We start from the raw sequence: 19,204 nt of genomic DNA on the forward strand, positions 1-19,204 counted from the left end.
AGCCGGCGCCCCTCCCCAAGCCTCAGCTGGCGGCCAGACGCTTCTCCAGCAGATGCTTCTGGACGCTGAGGAGCCTCCTGCGGCTCCCGTGTCCACTGCACGCACACGTGGCCCGTGTGCTTTGGGCCGTCTCTGGGGGCGCGGCAGCCTTCTTCCCCGTGGTGCGGGACGGCTTTGAAGCTGACACCAACCAAGGCTCTCAGCCGCTTTCCTTGTGGGTCTTCTGCAAAATCCGAGCTCCTTTCGAAACCAAACTGACCGTGAGTGGCTTCAAGGACAAATGCTCCTGAGGCCACAGCCAGACATGTGGGTCAAGTGCTGGACGTCCCCTTTAAGTTCCTACAAGGCTAGCTATTACCCCGTGACTTTTATTTAAATTATTTAAGATACTTTTTTCCTTGGGAAGAGTGGGCGGTGACACCAGGATTATAAATGTGTTTAAGTCCACCACGTAGTGTCCTTTGCACGTTTACTTTAGAAACGTGGTTTAGCTCTGGCTGTTTTATACCTACGTATATATATAAGTATATATATATAGTATTTTTATACCTAAATGCTTACTCTTGATGGCATCTGTCAGCTAACAGGAGGAATCAGAAATGGGAACTGTTTCATAAGTCCTTTACTTTACCTGATGCCCTCAGCAGGGACTTACACAATCTAAATGTTTTAACATCTAGGAAAGTACAATTGCAGCTCAGATGTAAACGCTCCCTCGTCAGAGGCTCTGGGCGGGCCGGGCCTGTCCCCTCTGTGGAGCTGTGGGTCTGCAGCCCGGGGTGGCTGGCCTTCTGTCAGGGCAGGTGGCCCCGGCCGCTGGATGGATGGACGGACAGACAGAAGCCCAGGCCAGCCCACAGGTGTGCTCCCCAAGCAGGACCGCCCGTGTCCAGCCCTCCATGCTCTGTCTGTGTGAGCTTCCAAAATAAAGCTTGCAACGTTCGCTGCCTCCTGGTCAGCAGCATCGATGGTCTGGTGGTCTGGCAGGGCAGTGAGGGGCCCGCGGCGGCTTCCCTCCTCAAGAGCTGATGCGGGCGGGGTGCCCCGTTCCAGGAGCCTCAGGCGAGCGCCCCGCACACCTCCTACCCATGACCCCGGCTCCCAAAGACTGAGTGAGCTGCCCAGCAGTTCCCAGCTGAGGAGGAGCTGGCGCCCGGTCCTGAAGACACGGGGGAGGGCGGCCTGGCCACAGGCATGGGGCTGGACAGTCCCTGTGGAGCCCAGGTCCCGCGGACAGTCACAGGCCTCAGAGGAGTCCCAGTGGGCCTCCAGCGGGGGAGGCGCCACCATGCGTGTGGACCTGTGGGCCCGGGCCCAGCAGCAGAGATGGGAAGAGCCACAGTACCTTCTGGAAGCGAGAGCCGGCTGCATTCGCTGCCGTGAGGCTTCGGGTGAGGAGAGACGGGACAGAAGTGGGTACGGAGCCTGGCGGGGGGCAGCCGTGCTGACCCGGCAGCTCAGGGCTGAGAGTGGGCGAGGGCTGCAGGGAGACTGTGGGCCTCCCAGCGAGAGCAGACGTGGTCCTGGGAGGTGGCTGTCCTGAGCGTCTGTGGTGCTTCTGGAAGCCGAGGGCCATGTCCAGGGGGAGGGCTGCAGGGGGCGACGTGGGAAGGACGGGCGGGCTCTGCGGCTCCTCAGCTGGGAGAGGACCCCCTGCGCAGGGCACCGGTCAGTGTGAGCACAAGGCCGGGTCCCAGGGTAGGGCCCCCGCTCAGCCCCGGACAGGACAGTGGGAGCCCCCTGTCCTGACAGCAGAGGGAACAGCCCTGGGGCTGGGTAGGCCCAGTGAACCCAAGCAAGAGGAGAAAAGGTTTTTGAACGGAACGTCGAGGCTGTACCCCCCGAGTCAGAAGGTCTGGTCTGAGGTCCCAGGTGACCACTGGCTGGAGGACCACACCAAGTGGACCGGCCACCCTGAGGTGACCGGAGGGGGCACGGGGATCAGAAGACGGCCCTTCCTCCCCGGAAGCCCGAGATGGCAGACAGGGCTGGGCCAAGCCACCTGCCCACGGAGGGAGCCAGGAGAGGACTCGGGCAGCAGCCAGAGCTTTATTGAAGGGCGGACAGTCGGCTCCGCGCACCCAGCCGCGAGTCCCTACCGGATCCAGCACAGCGGCCGGCTGCTACCACGAGCTGAAATCCCCAAAGCCGCGGCTGGGCTTCTTCTTGGCCACAGGGACAGCTGCGCTGGTGGACGGCTCCTCCTCTGCTACCCGCTTCCTGGGGGGCACAGTGAACACGAGCTGCCATGTGCCCGCGGGCCCCCAGCGAGGAGCCCCTGCACGTCACAGGGCCGCACGGGTCCCAACTCCCCAGCTCCCTCCCAGTTGACAGCGCAGTCCTGGAGCCTCCGTCTGACCCCCACTGACAGGCTCTGACCCCAGGACGCGGGGCGTGGGCACTGGGGAAACTCACGTGACTGCCGGGCTGATGTACTTGCCCACCCCCTGGCGGTACGTCTGGGGGCCCTGGCTCCCCTGCGGGGACTGGCTACTCTTGGCCGTGCTCTCGGGGGCCGCTGCCTCCAGCTGCGTCTTCCTGCGCTCCTCGGCGATCTGTGGGGGCCGGGCGGAGGCGGGCTCGAGTGCTGGCCCAGGCGGGGCTCCGGGGACAGAACCGGGCCGGCCGCGGGCACAGCCGTCCCCCCAGGCCTCTCCTCACCTGAGCATCGGCCTCTTCGTAGGGGTCCACGAACACGATGGTAGAATCAATCCGGATCTCCTCCTGGCGGGGAGGTGGGCATGAGCAGGCCCCCCACCTGCCGCCGCCCACCCAGCTCCAAGCCCAAGGGGAGGGCCCTCTGCTCTGAGGCACATACCTTAGGGCGGTCAGTTTTGGGGTCACTCTCCACGTTCTCCATGGCCGTCAGTGTGTCAAAGCCCCCAACAACCCTGCAGCAGGGCAACGGGGCACCTGAGAACGTGCCCGGCACGAGCACCCCTGAACGCGAGGCACCCCTGCAGACTGGGGCACAGACTGTGAGCAGGTGGGCCGGCTGCCAGCACAGACTGACGGGACCCAACCACACACACACGTCTGCAGAGGACTCGGCGCTAAGGGTGAACACCGAGTCCTGGACAAAAGGTGGAGAGACAGGACATGGCCCAGCTTTGAGCTTTGGGACTGCAAAGGGAGAGCCTGCGGGGGGCAGGTCTTGGGTCTAAGGGTCACCCCCGCAACCTGCGCACAGACCGGACAAGGGGGCACAGGCCTGGCCTGGGGGAGGCGGCCACCCACCCCCAACACAGACCCTGCCCAGAGCCTTACCGCCCGAAGATGGTGTGCTTCTTGTCCAGGTAAGCGCAGGAGCGGAAGGTGATGAAGCTGGGGAAGGACGGGGTGGTCAGGGAGAGCCCATGCCTCCCTACCCGCCTGCCTCAGTGCCCCCAGGCCAAGCTCCCACATGGGCCAGTGCACTGTCCACAGTCTCAGCTGGGACAGACACACGGACACGGCAGAGAGGCTGACCCCTCAGGGTTGCACCCACAGCCTACAGGAGGAAAACACACGACCCCAGGGACAGACGTCCCAGGAACACACAAACTCCGAAACCTCGCCTGGAAAAGCAGGCCCAGGAGCCGGATCAGGTGACAACGCTGCTCACCGGCCCCGCACAGCCCAGCCGGAGGGACCCGAGTCCACCCACCCCTCAAGCTGAGAACACAAGTGTCCACAAAGCCTTGACTCTCTCAGGTAAGGGCCCGGATAGACGCCACTCGGCAACTGCGCCCCCCGTGACCTAGATGGACCCGGTAGTTTCCTCTACGTGAGCGAACACCACCCCAGAATGAGGGAAGAGAAGCTCCATTTCCAAGCTGTCCCAAACCACAAAACCCTCCAGGAGCAGCTGTCCGCAGGAAGGCAGGGCACCTGTGGGCAGGAACTGTGAAGTCACATTAAAAAGATACAAGACGTCCTTGGAAAGCCGAGGCACGTCCCCACCTGGAGGCTCTCACGCTGCCTGATCCTCTAAAACACGCCACACGGCTCCGACTGGAATCACGTCCACGTCGGAGGATAAGCAACTCAGCAAAGCAGACAGGAAACAGCACGGGGACCGCCCTCGGGGAGTGCAGCAGGCCCCACGGACGCTGGCGCCGAGGGTGGCCCGAAGGCCCTCCTCATGGTCGGCGGGAGGTCCCTCTTCTGTGGGCCGCTCCCCAGGGGCCCCGCTGAGGTAGGTCCAGGGAAAACCACTGGGACAAGTCCCCCGGGTTTGGTCGCCACCCTTCCTTCTGGCCTGAGACCCTGAGTTCTGCACACTCTTCTACGTTTAGACGAGAATAACCAAACCCGCCCACTGCATGAGGCCTGGCCTGCTCCACTGGTGCCTAAGACGGCCAGGGGCCAACAAGCCATGCCAGGCCGATGGGCATCCTCACCATCGGGCAGCAGCAAGGCCCTGTTCACCCACGGAGGGGCGGCTCAGAGACACCGGACCACTCAGACACGCCCTGTGCCCCCATGGCCTCCCAGACACGCATGAAGGCACAGCCGGGACCCTGCACAAGAGGCGGACTCCACTGCAGGCCCAAGCGCACACCCCACCTCCCCGCGGACTGTAACACCTGCCGGAAGCAGCTAGGAGGCAGCTAAGCAGTCAGCGTGTTTAAACTCCTCCTTCCCAGGGACTGCCGTGGGGAGGCAGCGGGTGAGGCTGCGGTGCAGCCTCCTGCAGCAGCCCCGGGTGCCCCCGCCTCCTGCTAACAAGGTCAGCCTTCAGCAGGCAGCACCTGAGCGTGGGGCGGCCTCCTGGCTCGACGGACGTAGGTGGGCACGACCTTGGGCAAGGCCGACAGCCCGCGGAGTCCGCCGCCTGCCCACTGCCCCCATCAACTCACAATTGAGACTTGTTGGTGTTGGGTCCCGAGTTGGCCATGCTGAGCACCCCACGGCCCGTGTGCGAGAGGTTGGGCCGGAACTCGTCTCTGAAGGGCTTCCCCCAGCATGACTCCCCGCCTGGAAGAGAGGCCAGGGCAGCAGGATGACTGTGACCCAGGTAGCCCAGAAACCTCGCTGCCCCAGGGCCCCCACCCCCAGCTGCCCAGGAGCCCCAGCTGCCCGGGAGCCCCAGCCACAGGCCCTCAGGGTAAACTCCACATGAGAGACGGTGGGCTGGCCCAAGCGGCCAGCAGGCTGGGGGGCTTTGGAGGAGCAGCCCCCGGGGCAGAGCCCACCCCTGTCCCTGGGCCCCTAGGTCTGCTGCCAGGCGGGGGCCCCTGGGGGCCCGAGGAGGCCTCACCACCAGCGCAGAGCGAGGAAACGGGGCTGGAGGCCGTAGGCCGTGGGTCTGGGGCCCCACGCCCTCCCCTCACGGCCCACGGTGCAGCTGGCGCCCCAGGGGCCCAGCGCCAACACCCACCTGTGCCGGTGCCCGTCGGGTCGCCTCCCTGGATCTGCGGGAAGAGCACGCCAGTGAGGAGCCCCGCCGTGAGCCCCCAGCTTCTGCTGGGGACAATGGGATCTCCCCCACAAGCTCGATGTGGCCAGCTGGGCTGGGCCCGAGAAGGCCCCCAGGCACCAGGGCTCAGCACCTGCGTGGGGAGGACTCCACACCCGGGCGGGGCAGCCGGCGCCGGCACTCACCACGAAGTTGCGGATGGACCGGTGGAAGACGGTGCCGTCGTAGTATCGCTTCTTGCAGAGCCTGATAAAGTTCTCACAGGTTTTTGGCGTCTGAAACAGGCCAAGGGCCCTGACGAGTCACACGGCGGCCTCGGCGGGGGGAAGGGCTCCCGGGGCCCGCAGCCGGGCCTCGGCCAGTGCACGTGGCGAGCCCGGCCACCCCGCGGCCGCACTGGGCTCCCAGGGGGGCACCCACGCACCAGGTCGCAATGCAGCTCCAGGTTGAGGTCGCCCAGGCTGGTGTGCAGCCGCACGTAGCCCTTCTTCTTCACGAACTGGTAGCGCAGCTCGTCCTCGTCGATGGCCGCTACGAGGAGACGCCTGAGCTGCCCGCCTGTCCGGGCTTGGGGACCCAGGGGAAAGGCGGGCACCGGAGGCCGACAAGGGGAGAGGAGGAGGGGGCTGGGGGACGGTGGGCCCTGACCAGCCAAGACCAGCAGAGGGGAGGGCGCTGGGGCCTGGGCGGGGCAGCCCCTCAGGGGAGCCTCCAAATGGATGCCCCCCACCCAGACACAAGCCCACTTTCGAAAGGGCCCGTCCCCGCCTGACCACTGGCGAGCTGCTGGCAAGCCCACAGAGCCGAGGCAGGCAGGGGGGACACCTGTGCTCAGCCGCCACAGACAAGGAGTGGGGCCAGGTGCTACCTGCTTCGTGTGTGGTCTCGGGAACCATGGCGGTGGACGTGAAGGAGGCGCTGACCCTCCCGGTGGAGTAGTGGGCCTGCGGGGAAACCGCACCGGTGCTCAGCACGGGGGCCGCCCCTCTACCCCGGGCCTGCCTTTCGCCTCCCTCCACCACCCCCGGACGCCAGGGGGTCTCCTGGGCGAACAGGACGCCCACGCACGCTGGCCTCTCCTGCAGGGCCCAGGGAGAGCCTGGCCGCGACCCTTGGCTTCAACTGCGCCGAAGGCCTGGCTGCCCAGCCTCGTGTTAGGTGAAACCTGGAAGAGCGCGCCAGGCAGCGCGGGCGCCTCTAGGCTTCAGAGCACTAGGCACTCGAGCGCCCTTTTAAAGGTTTCAAGTTCCTACAGGAAAAAATCATCCACGATGAAACGTTTTTTTGTTCTAAACACACAAAGAGATTTCTTCCAATCAGAAGAAGATGCACCAAAACACTCAGAGCTGCCCTGTTAGAGAAAATCATGAACAACACACCCTTGTCTTTAGCACACCTGCCTTCCTGTCCGGCTGTGTAAAGGGGGTCTCCCAGCCCCAGTCCCCCAGGCCCTGCCTGGTAGGGGCAGGGGCAGCTGAGGGCCCGACAGGCCAGGGCACGAGTCGCAGTGCCCGCACGGCCGACGGGGACCCAGGGCCAAGCACAAGGACGGGGGTGGGACGTGCAGGTGAGGCCGGCGGCAGGCACCCCGGGACCACCTGCCCCCCTTCCCCGGCAGCTCGGCACCCCGGGGTCACTCTGGCTCTGAGTGGCCAGCTCCGCAGGGCCATGCCTGCCCACACCCCAGCTGCTCTGTGGTGAGGAACCACGGAGGCTGCCGGCAGCCCCCCCGAGCACCGCACCCCAGGAGTGCGGCCAGGCAGGGCAGCGCCCCCACTCACGGCGTTCAGCTTGTCCACCTTCGCCTTCTCGGGGACCCTCATGGTGGCCGCCAGCACCTCGTCCCCTTTGAACTCCTTGTAGAGTTCCTGCAGCGTCTCCCGCGTCTCCGTGTTCGTGTTTTTCAAATAGTAAGACGGGTCCTGCTTGGCCTTCTCTTCATCTAGAGACAGCACGGTGGTCCTGAGCAGCCGAGGCCCAGCGCCGTCCCCAGACGCCGTGAGGGAACAGCGGGCCAGAGCCACTGAGAGCCCGGCCGGGCACGAGGCCAGGGCAACCAGCGCCTCCGTCCATCACAGCCTCCGGGTCACGACAGCCCCGGGGAAGCCCGTGGAGAGAGCGGGGCTAGGCCGTCGCCCCAGCCAGACCCCGGGGTCACAGCCCCATGTCACACTGCCACCCCTCCTGGGGCCCTCCTGCCCCCCGGCGGCCGTCACACACGGCCTGGCCCAGCCCTGCAGTGAGAAACGGACCATCTCTGAGGGGCGCGGAGAGGGCGACCCAGGCCCCAGGGACGCAGGAGAGGAAGCAGCCCTGCGGGGCCTGTGGCCACGTCCTGATGGCCCAGCTGGTCCCCACACACCAAGGCCCCAGGGCTCTGCTGATCCAGCCCAGGACGGCACGGCAGCTCAAGACACACAAGGCCTGTGCAGAGCAGGCTGGGACCCCGACTCTGCCAAGGGGTGGGGAGCGTCCCCCAGGGGTGCTGGCTCTGCTCCCCAAGCCCCTCGCCCCTGGGTAGCCAGGCTGTACGTACCTGGGTCAATTATTTTCATGTTATTCTTAACGTGAAAGAAATTGGAAACGTTGAATTTGTCCAAGTTCGTGGGGTCCTATGGCACAAAGAATGTGTCTGGCAGTGAACCCAGCATGTCCTGGGCCACACAGCTGCTGGGCAGGAGGAGGCAGGGGCCGGGCAGGGGCCTGGGCTTGGGGAGAGGCCGGGGGTCGGCAGGGGCGGGTGGAGACGGGGCTGCAAACCCCTCCCCAGCTGCACACCTGCCCGCTCACAGCCAAGCACGCCCCCAGCCGTCAGCACAGGACACAGGATGCCTCCCGACACCTCCCACCAGCCACCCCCTACAGTCAGCTGCCAGGCGGACCCCACAGTTTGCCCGGGGCCAGAGGGCCCACCCGGGGGAGGGCCGTGCACTGGCCTCAGGTCATAACAGGACGAGCCACAGGAGGACCAGGCCCCCCGATTTTCTGCGTCCGTGACTCTCATGAGCCCACTCGGGGCTCTCGGGACACCGACAGGCGTGCTCTAGGCTCACCCTGGGTCCTGGGCACCTGCCCCAGCCCTCAGGCTTGAAAAGGGACAGCCTCGACTTGGAGGCGCTCTGGGGGCAGAGATGAGTTGGGGGCAGCCCCCGCAGGGAGCCAGGAGCCCCAGACTGCGGCGGCAGCCTGTACAGAGGCCTGGGGTGACCCATGGCTGGGAGCGGCTCTGCCAGGCTGCACAGGCAGGGAGCCAGGAGGGTGATCACCTGCAGAGTGATGATGTCCTGTCGGCAGAAGGGCTCGTCCGTCAGCAGGTCTCGGAAGTTCTTGGCCTTGATATTCAGCTGCTCCACCGCCTACAGCCAGGAGGAAGGCCACGGTCACAGTGCCTCCCCGCAGCCTGCAGCCCAGAGCCCACCCGGGAGCACAGAAGGGCAAAGGAGGGGACCAGAGTGTGCCCTCAGGAGGGCGGGCCCTTCCTAGGCCCCAGGCAGGTCCCTGCTATCTTGCTCCCAACCAGCCGCCCATCTCCACCCAATCCCAACCCATGACCCCAGAGCCCCAAGGGGCCAAGCTCCAGGGGTGGGCGTGAAAACCCACAGGCTGCAGGCCCAGAGCAGGAACGCCAGCCCTACGTGCCCCAGGCAGGGCCTGGAGCTGGGCTCCCTCCAAGGTCTTTGCAGGCCTGCAGGGCCTGGGAACTAGGACCCGCTCAGGGGGTAGAGCTGCCTGGTCCAGGCCTGGAGGCCATAGGCAGGCCACCATCCCTTGCTTGATCGGTGGCTCTTAGCCCGGGACCTCCGGGGACTCAGGCCCACCCCCCCCAGTGTCCCCACCAGGGCCCGTGACGACTCGCCTCGTGGGCGTAGACGTTGCCGGTGGTCCTGATGGCCACGATGTGGCTGCTGTTGGTGAACACGGTGAAGAGCACTGGGCAGTGGTACTTCCCTGGTGAGAGGGCGCAGGGGCGGGGCAGGGTCAGGGAGGTGCAGGGGTGGGGTGGGGGTGTGGGGTCAGAGAAAGGGAGCAGGAACCCCGTGGCAGCAGGCCTGGGGGGGCCTCCCCAGGGGCTGCCCAGGCCCCTCCTCCGAGAGCAGGAACTCCACCCCGTGCAGGATGGCCCTGGCGTCAGCCCCAGCCCACCCAGCCACCCTCTGCCCTGGGGACCAGCCTGTTTCCCCATCTGCCTGCTGCCCCTTCGACCAGTCAGCCCCGCACACCCCACCACAGCCCCTCTCAGACCCTGCCCCGTCCTGACCCTCCGGCGCCCCTCCCTGCCCCGCTGCCCCCCAACCCCAGGGGAGCCCGTGCAGGTCAGTCTCCACAGGACGCTGCAGCAAGGGGGACATGTAGAGATGAGAGATCTGGAGTTGTATGAACTCTAAGAACCCTGACCTCAAAACTGCAAAAAATAATTACAATGGCATTCTGGAAACTGGACCACTGGCTGGATATCTGACACTAAAGAATTCACATTAACTTTCTAGGTACGACGAGAGTGGGCTCATTTCTTACGTCCCTAGCTTTTAGAGACACACTCAAATGTGTAAGCGTGAACTGGCACGAAGGCACTGACACAGCAGAGCGGGAGCACAGATAAACTGACGCCCGACAGCGGCTGGAGGGAAGCTGGGGCTGGAGACGGGCGGCACACAAACTCGACTCTCTCGACCCTGAAATCATCAGGTAAGACACAAGGCAAGAGGGCGCTCTCTAGATCAAGAGCGGTAAAAGATTTAAAAAGGCACAGTTGAGGGGGATTTCCTGGGGGTCCATTGGCTAAGACTCTGCGCTCCCAATGCAAGTTCAATCCCTGGTCCGGGAACTAGATGCCACGTGCTCCAACAAGACATGGCACAGCCAAATAAGTAATTAAAAAAAAACAAGTTGGGTCAGATCTTTCTTGCTCGAATCTCTGAGCCCTCCAGTGACTGTCCAGGGCCCGAGACACTGCTGGGCTCCCTGCCTCAGCTGGCCCCAGACCACAGCCCCCGCCCCTGCTCCACTCACACCATGCAAGTAACAGCGGACCCCGTGCCGCGGGGCCTGTCCCGGCTGGGCCTCTGCCTGGAGCGCTCTCCCCACAGGCCCCCTCACGTCTCACCTGTCTGCAGACTCCCTCTCGAACCCCATCAGCCGGCCCCCAGACCCTCTCCCTTGGCCCACTTCACCTCTGACCCCATGACAGGGCGCGTCTGACCCACTGCAGTGACCTCATTTCCAAAGCCCCCTCCCTCTCATCTCAACAGAGGCCTGGCTCGTGCCGTCTGCATGTGGCAGGCAGGCACACAGTGAACACTTGTGAAGGAGCCACTCTCAGAGCAGGGAGCTCCCCGGCACCCACAGACTGTCCAGGCCGCCAAGGCCGGCTGGCTCCTCACTGCCGTCTGCACCTGCTGGGGGCTGGCCGGCCTCCACGCATCCCCGGAACCCACCCGCCAGCAAACCCTGACCCTGCTCTCCACCAGGGCACCTGCACACGCCCCAGCCCATACCAAACTGAGAACAAGGTCAGTGCTCATGGAGGCTGCCTCAACACAGCATCCACCAAGCAACAGTGGAGGGCACGCAGGGGTGCAGAGCAGGACCCGGCACTGGGCTGGGGCGGACAACCAATGCTGAGCTGAGTGGAGAGAGCCCAAGAGCCCCCGCCCCCACGCCCAGCCACCCACCTGCCGCAGCCTGAGCAGCTCCATCTCTAGTAACACCTGGACCAGAGCCACAGCCGGGCAGGGCCTGTGCCCCCAGGGGCCCAGCTCAGCCCACAATGCCCAAGTGCCCCACAGTGAGGGCTCATCCCCTCAACTGTGCCTTTTTAAATTTTTTACTACTCTTCATCTAGAGAGCACCCTCTTGGCCTTGTATCTTAGTTGATGATTTCAGGGTCGAGAGTCGAGTTTGTGGGCCACCCATCTCCAGCCCCAGCTTCCCTCCGGCCGCTGTCGGGCGTCTGAGTTTATCTGTTCCCAGCTTTAAACTACCCGTGCCTCTAGGAAGACAGCATCACGTTTTTAAGAAATGGAAAGGAAGTGTCCAGCCTGCTCAAAAGGTGAGAACTTGGTGAGAGGTGGGGCCGCGGGTCCCTCGGGCCACTCCTCGAGCCGTCTGGAAAGGATTACTCACCTTCACTGTTCTTCGCAAAGTTCAACTTGATCAGGGACCTCCCATCCAGTTTCTGGAAGAAATGGAATTAATAAAAATAAACAAGCAGCTAGCGTGAAGTGGTGTCAAGGCCACCAGGCCGGTGCGGCAGGCAGCAGCTCTCTCCGCCTTAACTCCCGTCCAGAAGAAGGCCAAGGCCCCCTCGGGGCAGGTGTGCCCAGCCCATCCGCCCCACCTCGCCCGCCCTGGGTCTCCACGGTACTGGCGCTGCTCCCCGACAACCCCAGGCCCCTGTCCTCCTCTGGGGTAGCACCCTGGCCCCTGGTCCTGCTCCGCAACAGAGCCAGCCCCGCACCGCAGCACTAACACCCTGCTGCGAGTGAACCGCAGACGTGCCACGAGGGAACAGAGAGCAGCTGGCGCAGCGGAACTGGGCCCAGGCCTGTGACGGTGTGCAGGGCTGCGGCGGGAGGGACCGTTCCCCGTTCTCTCCCGCATGGCACACATGGCGCGTCAGCAGCGGGAGAGCGTCCACAGAGCCCCTGAGGAGCATCACCCAGCGGGGTGGGACGCCCAGCACCTCTGAGGGTCTGGGACCCGAATCCCCTTCACGCCCACCAGCAGCAGCCTGGAAGGCTTCGACTCCTCCAGGGCAGCGTGCCAGGAGCTGCCAGGCCGAAAACACAGCCCCAGGGCCAGCAGGCTGGGGGCTGCTGCACGTGCGCCTGGCCAGCGTAGGTAACAGCAGGATGCCAAAGCCCGCAGTGCCCCCGCAGGAGGGTGCCACTGTGTGATCCACACATGGGCACGTGGGGGGTATACTCCATGGAGGACAGGCGTGGGGAAGAGGGGCCGCGCGCACGTGTGTGACACCAGAGCGTTCGCCGACCTCACCAAAGCTCCTGCATGGCCACCTACCTCTCCGTTGCTGGGGTTGGTCCCATACTTCTTAAGCCAAGGAACGATGTTCCTGAAGGAAGAGACAAAGTGCGTCAGACGGCGACGGGCCAGAGCTGGGGGCTGGGATCGGGGGCGGCTGCCCGGGGAGCTGGGGGCCGCTCTGCCCTCTCTCCGCCTCATCTCGGGAGCAAGAGTGTTTCTGGCTACACAGGCATCGCTGGCCTCTCGGGGGTTTACTGCAGTTGTGCACGAACGCGGATAAACAACACTAACGGCAAGACCTACACACGTGTGGCCACAGCTCTACAAGGAAGCGCTGGGCCAGCCTCAAGAACCACACTTCCACGAAGTTCTGAACCACAGGGGCAGAGAGCTGCCGCTGTGACTGTGAGGAATGGATCTGGGACCGCCCTCGCAGTGTGGCCTCTACCAGGTTCCCACAGACACCTCCCAGGCAGAAGGGCTCCAGCCTGACAGCGCCCATCTCCCCTTCACTCTGCAGCGCTTTCCACGTTTTCTGAAGCGAGACTGAGTCACGGGGAACGACAGAAGCCTGCTTCCGTTGGAACACGGACGGGGCACGAGGCTTCCGAGGGCAGCACCGGAAAGGCAGGCGTCTCGCCACAGCTCTGCCTTCATGACGTGAAAGCTACACGCTCTCCAACGTTCCAGCAGCCGGGGGTGTGAATCAGAACGCTGGGGGCCCCCAGCCGAGGCCAGAGCAGTGCTGCCCCTCCCGTCCCCGAGAGGCCCACCCAGGCCCTGCCTGCAGCCCACACCCTCCCGCTGCCCCGTCTCGGGCAGGTGCCAGCAACCTCACCACATCCGTCAGCTTAGAAGCCAAGGGGAAACTCACAGCAAGTCGAAGACGACACCTTCGGGGGTGCACACCGGGTAGGCGAAGGGCTGCAGAGAGAGACTGAGGGGCGGGAGTCACTCCTGGGCGCCGCCCCCTCCCCACCCAGAGAGAGACTGAGGGGCGGGAGTCACTCCTGGGCGCCGCCCTCTCCCCACCCAGAGCTGCCGGTGGGGCGGCCGGGGGGCCCGCCCACTCCTCGCTGCGCAGCGGGCACTACTCCTGCATACTCCCAAGGAACAGGCCCATGACGCGGGCCAGGTCTGGTGCTGGCATCTGGGAGCTCCGATGCAGGGAGGCAGGGGTCGCAGGGCACCTGCCGCCTTGTGGAGGGCCTGCTCAGGGGCAGCGGCACCCGCAGGTGGAGGCACCCGGTGCCTGGGGGCTGCCTCTTCTCTGGCCTGGGCTCCCATCGCGAGCCCTCGAGGGCTCTTCTGACCTGGGCTGTTCGTGCCTCTGTCTCCCACATGTCAGGCGGCGGGGGTCAGGCCCTGGGACCTGGAGAGCCCGCAGCACCAGGCTCGCCTCCCTGGACGCCACCCCAGGGAGCTGCTCCCTGTGGCCCACCGCTCTCCTCCAGCCCCGGGTACCACTTGGGACTGACCAGAGCAGGAGTCAACGACGAGGCAAGCTCCCAACAGCAAGAGCGTGAACACACACCTTCTCCCAATGGGGCCTCAAGGGCACGTCTTCCCCCAGAACCCCAGGAGTTACAGAATGGGCAAGACACAGAGCCTCTGGGAGGCTGCGGGAACCAAAGATCCCACAAAACCACTCACAAGGCCACACTCCCGGGCAAGACACAGAGCCTCTGGGAGGCTCCGGGAACCAAAGATCCCACAAAACCACTCACAAGGCCACACTCCCAGGAGGCGGACGACAAGGCTGCTGGCGGCGGACAGAACCCCGCCGCCCACGCCGAGGCCGCACCTTCGTCCTCAGCAAGTGAGGCAGGTGAGGCCCTCTCTCTCCACTGGGGCCTCCCTGCCCCTCCCTGCCCCGTGCCAGCTGGGTGACCAGCCTCACTGCGGTGCTGGGGTCATCAGGAGAGTTTGGCCAGCTCTCAAGGCTCACCCTGACCTGCTGATTCAGAACCCGGTGGGGGCGGGGGTGGCACGCAGTGTAGACACACCTGTGCAGGACAGAGCTGACCACGGCTCGAATGTGGGGAAACTTGGGCCCAAGGGGCCCAGCAGCCCTGCGCGCTCCCCGCAGCCCAGTGGGGAAAAGGCCTGTGATCGACTCTGTAGCAGTGCCCCTCCCTGCCCCCCAGGGCCCTACATTCCCAGCAAAGGGGGCAGGGAGGCCCACGTAGCACGAACATTGCTGCTGCTGCTGCTTAGACTCAGAACCAAAAGGAGAGCATGACAGCCCGGAGCCCAGAGCCAAACCACTTCCTGGATGGGACGCCTGGGCCAGGGAGCTCAGCCCGCCCAGCACAGATTCTCTGGGCCGGCGGGTGCCCTGAGGACAGAGCACACCGCCCTGGGAGGTGAGCACCGGGCTAAAGACAACGGCCTGGCTAGAAAGCCACCCAGCTCTCTCCACTGCTGGGTCCTTTCTCTGGCCCCAGGGAAGAGCCGAGCGGAGGACGCAGACAGAAGCCACTCCGGCAACTCTGGGGATCAGATTCACTGTCACACAGGGGAGCACCCCAGAACACTCGTGCGAGACAGGGGAAGCTCTCCTAACTCTTACCTGCAGTGGTCGAAAGGCAGACGACGGAAATTTGTTTGTGGGACATCTGTGTGAGATGAAAACAAAGGTCGGGAAAGATAATTATTCCGTAAAGAATTTCACAAATGTGCTCCAACAAGTCAGCTACGTTTTAAGAAAAAGTGCATGTTGGGACTTGGTGGTGCAGCTGCTAAGACTCCATGTCCCCAGTGCAGGGGGATCCATGTTCCAACTCTGGTCAGAAGCTAGATCCCACGTTCCACAACTAAGACCCAGCAGAGCCGAATGAGTAAGTACATTTTACACAAATACATGAACAAATAAAAATTAAAAGCGCGTGTAAGTCGTAAGAACGAAACCTAACAGCATGGGCTGCAGCCAGCATCCTAGTAACTGTGCGTGGCGACAGATGGCTACTGGGCCTGTTTTGGGTTTTCTGTGCAAAGTAGAGAAGTATCAGATTACTGTGTTGTACACCTGGAAGAAATGTAGTGTCGTAGCTCCGTTATACTTTAATAGGAATAGTAAAGCCTGATTAAAAAAAAGAGAAAGAAAAAAAAGAAAACGTTGACGTAAATTACGTAGTGCAAAAACTGCTGTGGTGTAAAACAGACAGAACCAAAACACACCAAGAAGGAGCCTGGAGGAAAGAGCACACCCCACGGGGGGATCCTCCCACGGCACAGTGCAGGCTAACCCCGGCCCGGGCCCCTCCCGGCTCTGCTCTCCCAGCAGGCCTGCCAGTTCCGGGCCGGCAGCGAGCGGGAGGGCGCTCTTCTGACCGCAGCCACGACGGCTGCGGGTGCTGGCGTCCTCTGCATTACTAACTGATAGACCAGACATTATTTTAACCTATGTTTAAAAGAAAAAAAATCACCAACATTAAGAAAAAAGGCCTCCCTCGTGGTCCAGTGGTTAAGAATCCACCTGCCAACGCAGGACACACAGGTTCACCCCTGGTCTGGGAAGGTGTGACCTGCTGCGGGGCTTCCAAACCCACACCACAACTACCGAGCCCCAGCTCCACAGGAAGAGTCGCCCCCACTCGCAGCAACACAGCCCGTCACAGCCAGAGAGAAAGAAGCCGCCACCAAGCCCGAACACCTCCTCCAGCGCTTAGCGTGCCGCCTCTCCTGTGAGCTGCGTCCCCCGCCCGCCTATGCACTGCAGCGTCCGCCCTCTTGCTAACTTCACAGGCTCACTCTACAGCGAGGCACCACCCTTTAACTGCGCCACACACCCAAAGGGAACAGGGGGGTTCCACACCTTACCTGGCTTCTTGCCACCATAGAAGTGAGTGTATTCAGCACAAGTGATGTACCTGAAGAGACAGAAGCACTTTCATGAAGGCAGAGTCTCTGGAAAGAAACTGATGACCGAGTCACTTGGCTCACTTGGCAAATGCTTATTAAACACCTGCCATGTGTTGGACACACTGTGATAACCACAACAGAACACAGACACGGGCCATACACAAACCCGTGAGCAAACCCAGACGGTCTTCCTGAGCCAACGAACTCAATTTAACAGTAGGATTAACGGTGAGAAGTGGCTGGTCACATGAAGACCCGGGGGGAGAGCTTTCCAGGTAGAGGGACCGTGCATGCCCGGAGGTAGGGGCTGCTGAGGACAGAGACTTGGGGGTGGTCGCATCACCAGGGTCCTCGCGGGCCATGGGAGAACTCTGGATTGGATTCAAGCGGGATGGGAAGGCGCTGGGGGGATTCTGACAGGGCCCTGAGTCCTCAAAGCGTCACTCTGGCTGCGGTGTGCAGAGGGCCAAGCAGGAGGCAGCAGAAACCGATCGAAGAGCGACTACAAAGGTCCAAGACGGAGCAGCAAAATCTCCACCTGAGAGGACGGGGGGACCAGCAAGACACGGTCAGCTCCTGGACGTGCCAGGACTTACTGAGGGACAGGAGCCAGAGGGAGACTCCCAGGCTTCTGACCCCAGCGAAGGAGCCAGGGTGTGACCACTAGGGAAGAGCAGGCTCAAGTGCTGACAGTGAACGAGTTCCTCTTTGCTTTTCAATGAAGGGGGTGCAGGTTCCGTGCCTGGTGGAGGAGCTAAGATCCTACATGCCTTACTGCCAAAAAACCAAACCATCAAACAGAAGCAATACCGGTACAAATTCAATAAAAAGGTTTAAAAAAAAAAAGTCCCTTCCACGAGCAAAAAGTTCCTTCCACAGCAGGGCTCATTCACTGAACTCCACAAGCCCATCAGATCTTCCAGGGGCGGTGTTGTAAGCCAGGCTGGAGCCATCACCCGAGGAGGATGTAAAATACAGAGGAGACACGGGGAGGAGACCTAGGAGGTCTGGGAAGGGGAGGACCCAGCAGAGGGAACCCAGAGAGCACCCTCTCTGAAGAAACCCGAAAACAGAGAGTGGTGCCCCAGACAACGAAGAAGGGCTTCAGAGGGAGAGAGGTGGTCAGGTGCACCCTAGGAAGCGAGGACGGAGAGCTGACCCCCGGATGGAGCCCCACCGGAGTTGAGGGAGCCCCACAGGAGCAACGGGGGCAGATGCTGACTGAAGTGGGGTCAAAAGGGAAGCAGAAAACCACAGGTCGACACAGATCGTCCTCATCTTGCCATTCAGTTAGCTCAGCCGCACAGCCATGTCCGACTCTCTGCGACCCCATGGAACGCAGCACGCCAGGCTTCCCTGTCCATCACCAACTCCCGGAGTCCACCCAAACCCATGTCCACTGAGTCGGTGATGCCATCCGACCATCTCATCCTCTGTCGTCCCCTTCTCTTCCTGCCCTCAATCTTTCCCAGCATCAGGGTCTTTTCAGATGAGTCTGCTCTTCGCATCAGGTGGCCAAAATACTGCAGTTTCAGCCTCAGCATCATCCTTCCAACGAACACCCAGGGCTGATCTCCTTTAGGATGGACTGGTTGGATCTCCTTGCAGTCCAAGGGACCCTCAAGAGTCTTCTCCAACACCACAGTTCAAAAGCATCAATTCTTTGGCGCTCAGCTTTCTTTATAGTCCAACTCTCACATCCATACATGACCACTGGAAAAACCATTGGAGAAGACTCTTGGAAAAGACTCTTGGAGTCCCTTGGACAGAAAGGAGATCCAACCAGTCCATCTAAAGGAAAACAGTTCTGAATATCGTCTGCTGTTAAGAAAACCAAAGACATTCGACGGCAGCTGGGGGGCCCAAGTGAGTTTAACTGGAAAACGCTGGAGCTCGGGAGCGGATTGGGGGGCGAGGGACGACAACCGCGCCCGAAGAGACCCGCCAGGGAAGAGCTGGCGAGCCTGGGGAGCCGAGGGGACTGGAGCCCGGAGACCCGCGCCTGAGGGGGCGCCCCGCGCGGACGGCGGAGGCTTCCGGGGAAGCGGCGTCTAGAGGGGCTCGGGGGCGGGGCACGGGGCGGATAAGCCCGCTCCCGGCGGTGGCGGCTCAACTCACATCTTGTCCTTCTGGTGCTGTCGCTTCCCCATGGCGACGGCAGGGTCAACGAGCGCAGAAAACGGGGGAAAAACACACCTCAGACCGCGGCGCCTCGGACGAACTCCGTAAGTACTTCCGGGTGCCGCCGAACCGCCCCGGAAGCAGGCGCTGGGCACGCCGGGAACTGTGGTCCCTGGCTGCCCCCGCCCCCACCCCGAGTGCACGCCCGCCCGGCGCGGGCGCTTCCTGCGCTCTGAGGCTGGGCAGTCTCGGCATCGAAGCCTCGTTGTCTCTTCACCTCTCTGTGCACCACCTACCTGGCCTGCCTACCTGGCCGCAGCTCAACGCCATCCCCTCCCAAACCCGCCTTGGCCTGACCTGGCTTCTCAGGTCTTCCGCTCGGAGCCCCTAAGGCCACCCGGCCTTGGCCCCATCTCTGCCCCAGGCCGACATCTCCAGATGGACACCCACATTCGCTATCCGCCCTCTCACCGCTCACCCGGACCTCACTGCCTGCAGCCCCCTCTCCTGGGCGACCCAGGGGCAGGTGGCCATCAAGCACGAAGGTCCAAAACCCTCGTGATCCCTTCGGCCTCTTCCCTCGGCTGGACCACCACGTTGGGGTGCCCCGGGCCAAGCCTCAGACCTCCCTCTACACTCAAGCACTGGGTGATCTTGCCCGGGCTCGTGGCTTTAAACGCCTGTATCCCTTGACTGCCAACACTAAATGGCCAGCACTCCTGACTCCTGCCCTCTACTTTGGCACCCAGTGAACTCGAATTCAACATGTCTGCTAAAGCAGAATTCTCCTCCTCCCGCTCTAGGGTCCACTCTCCTCAGAGTACCACTATCCAG

The 19,204-nt window shown here is 63.0% G+C and overlaps 1 protein-coding gene across 2 annotated transcripts; it reads right to left on the reverse strand.

The window, feature by feature from the left end:
• Positions 1–605: 605 nt before the first annotated feature.
• PPIL2 (peptidylprolyl isomerase like 2) lies at positions 606–18,506 on the reverse strand. 2 transcript variants are annotated; one of them, XM_061385584.1, is made up of 21 exons: positions 18,368–18,506; positions 16,208–16,257; positions 14,958–15,003; positions 13,260–13,322; positions 12,422–12,473; positions 11,525–11,576; positions 9,258–9,349; positions 8,668–8,757; positions 7,938–8,013; positions 7,183–7,343; positions 6,270–6,345; positions 5,826–5,932; positions 5,587–5,676; positions 5,363–5,396; positions 4,842–4,959; positions 3,268–3,324; positions 2,819–2,891; positions 2,662–2,724; positions 2,416–2,555; positions 2,100–2,220; positions 606–1,653 (listed from the first exon to the last, which is right to left on the reverse strand). In XM_061385584.1, the coding sequence occupies exons 1-20, from the start codon at positions 18,397–18,399 to the stop codon at positions 2,124–2,126; spliced, it is 1,569 nt and encodes a 522-aa protein (XP_061241568.1). In that variant the 5' UTR covers positions 18,400–18,506; the 3' UTR covers positions 606–1,653; positions 2,100–2,123. The 2 variants fall into 2 exon arrangements, with proteins under 2 accessions (XP_061241568.1, XP_061241569.1); XM_061385585.1 differs by lacking the exon at positions 13,260–13,322 and having other exon boundaries at positions 606–2,220.
• Positions 18,507–19,204: the final 698 nt, after the last annotated feature.

The sequence above is a fragment of the Bos javanicus genome, chromosome 17 (assembly GCF_032452875.1).
Source record: "Bos javanicus breed banteng chromosome 17, ARS-OSU_banteng_1.0, whole genome shotgun sequence".
Taxonomy (NCBI): Eukaryota; Metazoa; Chordata; class Mammalia; order Artiodactyla; family Bovidae; genus Bos; species Bos javanicus.